Here is an 8,939-nt window from a genome sequence, read left to right as displayed (position 1 = left end):
CTTGGTGCCATGGTCTGGTTGACAAGGTGGTGACGGGTCACAGGTTGGACTTGATGCTCTCTGAGGTCTTTTCAAACCTAATCGATTCTGTGAATCTCTGACTGTGCAGTCTGGGATCAAAGAGTCAAAGGAGTGGGGTGGGGGCTGGAGTCAAGGGCTGAAATTGGGGAGCTGAGAGTAGTGGCTGAAATTTGGGGTCTGGGATGTGGCGCTTGCATTAGAGGGGTTGGATTTGGGCTGAAATTGAACAGCCAGAATCAGGGGGATGGAATCAGGAGAACCGAGGTCAGGGACGTAAAGTTTGGGGTTTCCACGGCAGCTGGCCGCCCACCCCCTCTCCCTCATGCCACCCCTTCTGTCCCCACATCATACGCCCATGACAAGCTCTCCACGTGCCTTTATTGCAGCAGGGACCGTGGGTGCCCACACCTCCACCCACACCACCCACCTGGGGCCACGCGGGAGGCACCTGAGGGCCAAGCCCCCATCCCACACCCCTGTCCCCAGCCTGGGGGGGGACACATGGCAGCAGGTGACAGTCCCCAACGCCTCCTCCACAGCAGCATCCCAGCTTCAGGGGCTGGAGCATCAAGCATCTCCTGGACGGATGGGTGACCCCATGGCCCCCTGCTCACAGCCACTGCAGGGAGAAGCCCTGGCTGAGGCTGATGCCGAGGTCACTCACAGTGAGAACCTGGGGAGGGAGAGGAGACATTTTGGGGTACAGCCTTGGCTGGAGGGAAGTGGAGAATGCCTTCCCCTACCCAGCTTGGCTGAGCTTCACTGCCCCTGAACCCTGGCGTGGCAGAAGAGCCACACTATGTCCTCACCCACCTCTTTGGTCACCAACCTTGTGACCCTTAGGGCTAGAGGAGGCAGGGTGGAGCCCCTCAAGATGGAGACTTCCACCCAGGACAGGGCACCCCAAGATGAGGCTGTACCTGGTTGTCCAGGTAGGAGAAGGGCTTCTCCTGGCCATTCAGAAGGACCTTGCTGGGTGGCTTCTGCACCCCAAAGATGCTCAGTGTGCCAATGGTGACATTGGTGGCCTCAGTGCTGGCATGGAGGACGGTGGAGGTGAAGATGTTCTGCAGGAGGGGACAGCATGAGCTCAAGGTGGCCAGATGCCACAGGACCCCCCACTCCTGCCCTCCCCACCACATCCCACCTGCGTGACATTGAACACCAGGTAGGAGTAGCTGCCCCGCTCGAAGGTGTCCAGGCTCTCGCCATCATCCCAGAAAAGGTCCCCCCAGGCAGTGGCACTCGAGGACAAAGCCACGATGAGGCGCAGGGGGTTCCCTCGAGTCGCCTCGCTGGTGGTCCCTGGTTTCTGGGGTTCAAAGACATGGGTTCTGTAGGGCTGTGAGCACTGGGGATAGGGGTCTGGGAGCTGAGGTACTGGGGGACAGCACTCAGGGAGGTGACAGGTGGGCACTCACCTGGGTGGGCAGGATGGAACCCTCCCGGATATGCAGGTTGAGGTGCTCCAGGGGGGCTGACATCTTCAACATCTCCCCACTGCTGTTCACTGAGGAGCCCTGGGCAGGTGGTGAGAGATACAGGTGTGAGGGAGTCAGGGGCACAACAGGGTGCTCAGGCATGGGTCTGGGGAGCAGCCATCCCACCCCTTCCTCCATCAGGGCTCGCTGGGCTCAGCCATGGTTTCCCACCCGCAGTCCTGAGATGGTTAAGCAGGGATCACCCAGTCCCTGGGCAAGTGCCATGGTGTTCCTCACCGTGTAGAAGTCGTACCACGTGCCTTGGGGGACGTAGCCTGTGACCGAGTCCACCCCGGGCTCCAGCACCGGTGTCACCAGCAGGCTCCGGCCCCACAGGAACTGCCTGTCCAGCCCCAGGGTGGCCACATCCTGGGGGAACCTGTGGCAGGATGAAGACACTGCTCAATCAGCCACTTCTCTGCGATTCAGTTCAAGCGTCTCCCCAGCTACTGGTGGGGATGGTCTTACTCAAAGAACAAGGGCCGAGCGACAGTGTCCCCTTGCAGGTGGGCATGGTGGAAAAGGGTGTAGAGGAAGGGCAGGAGGGAGTATCGGGTCAGCAGCACGTCCTTCATGGCCGTCCTGGCCGCAGGGCTGAACACCGTCGGGTCCTGGGCCTGGGGGAGATGCAGGGAGTCAGCAGCCGTCCCACCCCAACCCCACCTCCCACACCCCGCATCCCCCATCCTGCATCCTCCATCCCGTGTCTCATATCCCCCATCCCACCCCTAGGATGCCTCCCACCGGGCACGCTGCCCTTGACCTTCTCGTTCTGGGTGTTGTGGTTGCGAGCGAAGGGGTAGAAGGCACCGAGCTGCATCCAGCGGGTGCAGAGCTCCTCCGAGGTGCTGCCGGAGAAGCCGCAGATGTCCGCCCCCACCAGCGGGATGCCGAAGAGGCTGAAGCTCAGCAACCCTGAGGGCAGGGACAGTCAACAGGGTGCAGGGAGTTTAGGAGGTGTCTCCGAACAAGCAGAAAGCTCAATGGAGCTGGGAGCGCTGGTAGGGCACCTGAGAGCGTTCTGTGCCACCCACCTGGGATGGAGTAATACATGTCCTTCCACTGGCTCCGGTTGTCTCCCAGCCAGTGCCCTGAGTAGCGGCCCTGGCTGGGGAAGGTGGAGCGGGAGATGATGAAGGGACGCTTCCCCCGGATCTGGATCAAGGCACTGGAAAACAAGAGGGAGAGGAAGGGGCAGGAGGTGAGAGCAGCCCCCCAGGCATTTGCCTTATCCCACAACAGTTTAGGGAGAGGTCCAGGTTCAGCCCTGTGGCAGCCCTGTGGTGCTGGAGAGTTGACCTGAGCAAAGGCTTGGCTCCAGGACCAGCCTCACCCACCCATCCCTCCCAGAGCAGTGTCAGCTCCCCTCTTTCCCTGGGTCATTCTCACCCTGAAGGCTGCGAGCAGCCAGACTATGTCCCCTTGAAGTCAGGCACTCAAACTCCCATCCCCATCTGAGCAGGATTTTGCCCCATCCCATCCTCAGGCTGTCAGGAAGCAGGATGCTCAGGTACCTCGCTGTGGCTTTGGCTTCCATCAGCCCGTAGAGGTTGTGGAGGTTGTAGTGCACTGAGGCTTTCTGCTTTGCTGAGGCACACACTGTCTTGGAGGAGAGGGAATCGCCCAGCACGGCTGCCAGCAGAGAGAGCCCAGTTGGCACCCGGTGGTGGTGGGGTGCAGGGCATGTGGGCCCCCCACACTTGCTGGCTCTGGGTCAGCCCTCTCACAGGAGCCATCGCTGCTAGCCCAGTGCCAAAAGCTCACACAGATGGTCCCACCCTGCACCCTGACATGGCCCCAACAAGTGTGTAAGGCTTAGACACTGATACTGGCACATGCAAGCAGAGATGGAGACATTCAGGGTGTAAAACAGACAGAATGTCTCTCAGAAATGGTTTTCCCCCATCACACTTGGTTGGCAGAGATCTCAAAGCACACAGTATATGCCAGCACAGCCTTGTATCTCATCTTCCTCCTTACCTGGAGTGTAGGGTGGGCTGTCGAGCTCTCCTGGGGGGCAGCCGTCTTCAGACCCATCCATGAAGTTGGATGGCTCATTCATGTCCTAAGCAAAGAAAATTGTGGAGCAATTTCAAGTATGTGGTTTTGGGCATTAGTGGATAGACCTGGAAAAGCTGCAGACAGTCCTGCCAGGGCACACACTGGGTGTGAGCTGAGGTGCTGGCAGGAGGCGACCCAGGGGCAAGGAGGGACTTACGATCCAGAGGCCATCGAAGGGCACATGGGCATGGAAGTGCTGCAAGTTCTCCAGCCACCACTGGTGCGTGTCTGGGTTGGAGAAGTCTGCAAAGGCAGTATAACCAGGCCAGACCTGCAGGAACACCACAAAACCACGGGTTCATCAAGCAGGTGATTTTTGGGGAGCTGCCACCGGGAACAGGGTACCACAGCATGGGGAAGGACCAAGGGGTGAAACAGGCAATAACCCAGAAATTAAACCCAGGCCAATGCTTTGAGTCCTGGATGCTACATACACAGCATACCCCTTCTTCCTCCATGGTACCAGGAGTATTGTGGTGCTGAGGACTCCCCACAGTCTGTGGGTAGTGACAGCTGAAGGAGTGGCTGCTCTCCCTCCACTTGCATGAGCTCTGACACCACCTTGCCCAGGGCATGTCAGGGAAAAGCCATGATTTCTCCATGCTTTGCCTCATTTCAGGAATTTTAGCCAAATAATTTTCCCCCACGTTTTCAGGTTACAATAAAACCCCCTCCTTGGAGATGGCGAGGGAGAGACGGTGGGAGCAAACAGTCAGAGGGGTCAAACTGGGAGGGAACCACTGCGGAGCAGATCCGGAGATGCACTGTTCATCCCAGGCAACCTCCCCTCACACCAAAAACAGGAAGGGAGAGAAATCAGATGACCAGCCTTGGGCAGCACTGCTGACTCTGTTAAGCTCATATGACTTCCACAGGCTCCTCTGCTGGACAGGGGCTGGCTCCTGGGGTTGGTGAAGACACCAGAAGGTGACACATGATTACAAGGGCTGAGCCACGCTCTGGCAATTATCCCAGAGGAGTCTCTTGGTCACTTGTCTTTCCCTCTACAGTAAGGGATGAAATCCCAGCCCTGCTATTGCATAACCCACAGGGCTGAGATTTCCCCCTGGAGCTCCTCACCTTCCCGATTAGCGGCTGCCCTTGGGTGGTGTTGAGGAACAAGCCCCGTCTCAAGCCTTCATCAAAAGGCCAGTAGGAGCCCTGAGGGTTGGTGCTGCTGATGCCAGGATCCTAGGGACAGAGCAGAAGGTTAGTGCCATTCCAGGCAGACCAAGGCTCCTTCCCCTGGCCAGACCGGAGTGATTCACAGAAGACAACCCAGACAGGGTCAGCCAGAGCCCAGACACAGAGGCTGTTTGCCCCAAGGGGAACAGAAACTTGCTTGGATGCTTCCAGGCATGTTTTCTAAAATGTCACTTCTGTAAGTCCCCAGGACACATTAGGATGTTTTGGGGAGGGGGCCAACAAACATGAAATCTTGCACTTATGCAAGAAATGTCAGGTCATGGATGGGCTTGGCTACTAAGGGGAGTTCAAAGGGGAGGAATCCAACCTTCCCCTGCAAGGACCTGAGCGTCCCCATTGACCCCAGCAAGCAGAACCCATGCCCCCATTCTTTGTAGAGAGAAGAAGGGAGATCCCAGCCAGGTCACAAGATCCCGGCACTCATGGGGATGTGGGAGCACCCGAGCTGAGCACCCACGAGTTAAACTGCCTGACCTACAGTTCCTCCATTCCTCCACCCATGGAGGTCAGAGGCACCCTCCTGCAGCAGACAGGAGCACATCATGAGAACCTGGCCTGTGTGTCCGTGGTCCCTGCATTAGGGGGATTTCCAGTGGCAGTTTACAGCTGCTTATCCAGCACTGGGGACCAGCCTCCCACAAAAATTCTTGGGGCTGGGGTTGATCAGCTGGAATTGTGAGCATCCCTTGCACCTCTGTCTTACACCTCACATTCCAGCTCTGCAGCAAAGACAGCACAGGGGGAGAGGAGGGGGAGTACCAAGATCATAACGTAGCGCTGCCCATGTTTGTGGAGGTCTTCCACCAGCGAGGGGAGGGAGGCAAATTTCTGGGAATCGAAGGTGAAGTCCCGGTACCCATCCATGTAATCGATGTCATTCCACTGTGCATCCTGCGGGACAGAGGCTCAGGGATGAAGGATGGAGCCTGGACCCCCCACTCCACGGGTCTGAGGGATTACCTGGGGGATCTGGTAGTTCCTCATGGCTCTCACGGTCTGCCAGGTCCCATTGCTGGATCCGTAGCCCCAGCGGCAGAGGTGGAAGCCGAGAGCCCAGAGGGGTGGCATGGCTGGGAAACCTGCAGTGGGAGAATGGAAGCATGGCTGGAGTGTCCCGAGATGACGGCAGCATCTCAAAAGGATGGGAAGGTAAGGGGAGAGGTGGGAAAAGGAGGTGATCGCTGACCCCTGATGTGCTGGGAGGGCTGGGGGAGGCTGATCCCTCCCCAGCTGGGAGGGCTGGGGATGTGGTGAAGCTGGGGTGAGATGGGGATGTGAGCATGGGGGAGGTGCCTGCAGATAGCCATGGTGGGGTGCGGGCACTTACCTATCACCTGCTGGTACTGCTGGATGACCATGTTGGGATCGGGCCCCAGGAAGACATAAAAATCCAGCACCCCTCCAATGGTCCTCCAGGTCAGGCCCGGAGCAGGCTGCAGGGCCACCTCTTTGAGGGGGAAGGAGAAGAGAAAAAGACAGTGACAACTGGGGAGCAACCTCCAGACCTCAGCCCACATGATGGGGACCAGGCAGCACCACAGGCAATGCTCAGGGGAATAGACAAATCCCTGCCTTGCACTAAGTGGATGCTAAATGGGTGTCTGGAAGCTTAAATTATCACAGCCCATGGGAGATCAGTGGTTTATGCTATCTTAAAAATCTGCTCTTTAAGCTCAAAGCTGCACCAGCTTCCACTGCTAGACCAAGATCAAGCACGTGCAGTGCAGTGCTTTCCTTCATGTTCTCCCCCAAAGCCCCCTCCTAAGTGAATCTAGAGCTACTCGTACAAGAGAGTGTGTGGGAGCAAGGCCTTTCCTGGGAAGGGCTTTCCACATGAATGAGCCCTCAAACCTCAGCTCGGGTGGCTGCATCTCACACGAGCTCCTCTTCAGCAGCATGGCTGCAACAGATCCCAGCGCAGCTGGAGCTGCCAGAGCCCCGGTGTGCACAGCATCGCCCCAGCTGGCTGCAAGCAGCAGCTGCTGGGAGGGTTGGGTGGTCACCGGTGCCGCCCCCGACACGGCAGGAGCCCGCAGGAGCTGCTGTGTTACCAGCTGGCACACACGGGCAGATCCCACGGCCGCAGCTGGCGCAGCACAGCTGGGGAAACACGGGCAGCAGACGGCATCCTCGGCTGCACCCCAGCCATGCCACGCCGCCGGGCCTGGGGGCAAGGATGTTTCAGAGGAGGGGGGAATAGGCATGGACCTGCATGGAAGGCACTTGCTTTCCTGATGGCAACTCAGCAGCTGGACGTGTGGTTAAACTGCTCGGCAGTTGCTAAAGAGCCTCGCTGTAGCCAGGAAACAGATGGCTGCGCTCAATAACGGAGCCATCAAACCACATCTTTCCCTTTTATGGCTTCCTCTTACCTCAGGTTCCCAAACTGGCCACTCCCGTAGTTCCCATCTGTCCCCACCTGCCAGGTCCTCCACCAGGGACCAGCTGGCCTGGGGTCCCCTAACACACCTACCCATGGCGTTGCTGTTGAGAAGGAAAACCCCATGAGCATCTCCGCCCTCCTCCATCAGCAGGTAGAAGGGGTGAGCGCCGTAGAGGTTGAATGATTCCTGCAAGGAAGAGGTGCCAGGTAAGACAGCAGAGAGGGCAAAGCAGGAGAGCCCCATGTCACTGGGGGTGAATAAAAGGCCCCGAGCTGCATATGCTTCCACCACCTAACCAGGAACCTGTCACCCCTGTGGAGGACAAGGCAAGGGACGAGGATGGTTTCAGGGCTGGTGCTGAAGGCCATGGGAGGCTGCTTCTTCCTTGCTGTTCAGGGGCTACTGAGCTGGGCTGGGTGAGAGGGAAAGCCTCACCACAACACATTGCACGAGCAGCAGGGTGGAGCGGAAAACACCCAGTGCCCTCGGAGTGCCAAGAGCATTTTGCAATTGCTCTGAAATTCTCCCTGGCACATACCTGCCTGTCAGCCTTGATCATCCCCCGCCCCTCCCAGTGCTGCTGCCCACCCCTGCTATGTTTTCCCAGGGCTTGTCCAAAGTACAGGAGAGCAGCACCCCTGCCCTCACCCCCTGCACCCCTCTGGGGACAGGACAGATGTACCGTGGGAGCGACGTCGCGTGCCCACAGAGTGAGGGTATTCCAGTCCAGGCTGTGCAGGAGGCTGCCACGGTGCTCCCCCAGTCCATAGAGGAACCTGGATGGGAGCGATGTGGATATCTGGAGAAACTGGTCAGCGAAGATCAAGGGGGCCACAGTGGTGTTGAGCCTGCCAAGGTTACATTGAGGAAAAGAGGGGGTCAAGAGGGGATGCTGGGACCCACTGGGATCCATTTGCCCATCAAAAACTGATCTCTTCACTCTTGAAACATCCCAAGGGCCAGTGAAGCACCACATGTCCCACCCCACATCCCGCCCTAACACCTTGGGCCAGGAGTAAATTTGGGTCTGGCTGGAGGCAAGGCACAGCCTGAGCCTAAACTAGCCTGACCCAGTGTGGCACAGCCTTCCCTTTGATACCAGAAGTTTCCACCCAGGTTATTATTAACCACTGAGGTGATACAGCAGTGGGGCTTCTCAGCCTGCTGTCACTGATAAGCAGTTCCCAAATACAGGACAGACCACAGTCACCAGCAAATGGGAAGGAGGAGGAAAAGATGGGATCCCAAAACACCCTGACCATACATCACCCAGCTGTCAGTGCTTGTCAACGGCTTAGTGTGGGCAAAGCTGTGGAGGTGACAGAGAGCAGTATAGCAAAGTCACCAGCAGTCCTTTTCCACAAAAAGCCTGGAACTGTGAATGTCCCCATAGCTTCAACAGCCAGGGAAACCTGAAAGAAGCATGAAATGGGCAAAGCCACAACCCTTTGTTGGCCCTTTTCCTGAGCCACCATGTTGCTCATTGGTGATGTGCCAGGGACCTGCACAATGTTTGGCTGGTGTAGGACCTCGGGAGGAATCAGAGCACTGGGAGGTTTTTGGAGAGGTGCTGATCCCACCCAGTCCTGCCATGGCCATAGCAAGCACATGGCCAGCCCAAGGGGCCAGGAAGCCACGTGCTGCTGCATCCTCATGTGAGCACTGCTAAAAAGATGCAAGACAAAAAGCAATAACTGGCTGGAGATCTTGCAAGCATGGTTTTTCCCTCTGAAAAACCACTGGAAAGTGTGCTGGAGCCTGTCTAGGGTTGGATAAGTTTCTCCCC

General features: G+C 57.7%; 1 protein-coding gene across 1 annotated transcript; it reads right to left on the bottom strand.

Annotated features, from left to right (window-relative positions):
• Positions 1–382: 382 nt before the first annotated feature.
• On the bottom strand, positions 383–8,097 carry LOC103761537 (lysosomal alpha-glucosidase). Its single transcript, XM_029957795.1, has 17 exons — positions 7,836–8,097; positions 7,243–7,339; positions 6,097–6,216; positions 5,730–5,848; positions 5,529–5,660; positions 4,644–4,754; positions 3,721–3,834; positions 3,483–3,567; positions 3,017–3,134; positions 2,537–2,670; positions 2,266–2,417; positions 1,971–2,119; positions 1,740–1,881; positions 1,443–1,541; positions 1,169–1,333; positions 942–1,088; positions 383–694 (listed from the first exon to the last, which is right to left on the bottom strand). Exons 1-17 carry the CDS (start codon positions 8,064–8,066, stop codon positions 632–634), a joined length of 2,178 nt encoding a protein of 725 aa, XP_029813655.1. The 5' UTR covers positions 8,067–8,097; the 3' UTR covers positions 383–631.
• Between the last annotated feature and the right edge of the window lie 842 nt (positions 8,098–8,939).

This window comes from Manacus vitellinus, unplaced genomic scaffold (assembly GCF_001715985.3).
Source record: "Manacus vitellinus isolate BGI_N305 unplaced genomic scaffold, ASM171598v3 scaffold_12_pilon, whole genome shotgun sequence".
Lineage (NCBI taxonomy): Eukaryota > Metazoa > Chordata > Aves > Passeriformes > Pipridae > Manacus > Manacus vitellinus.
This window is presented reverse-complemented; position numbering and strand designations above follow the sequence as displayed.

Excerpts from the sequence above, each read along its gene's own strand:
- LOC103761537 (XM_029957795.1), bottom strand. The coding sequence starts at position 8,066 with ATGGATCCCAGTGGGTCCCAGCATCCCCTCTTGACCCCCTCTTTTCCT. Across the intron at positions 5,661-5,729 it reads GGAACTACCAGATCCCCCAG|GATGCACAGTGGAATGACAT; the intron begins GTAATCCCTCAG and ends TCTGTCCCGCAG. Across the intron at positions 3,835-4,643 it reads GGCAGCCGCTAATCGGGAAG|GTCTGGCCTGGTTATACTGC; the intron begins GTGAGGAGCTCC and ends GTGTTCCTGCAG.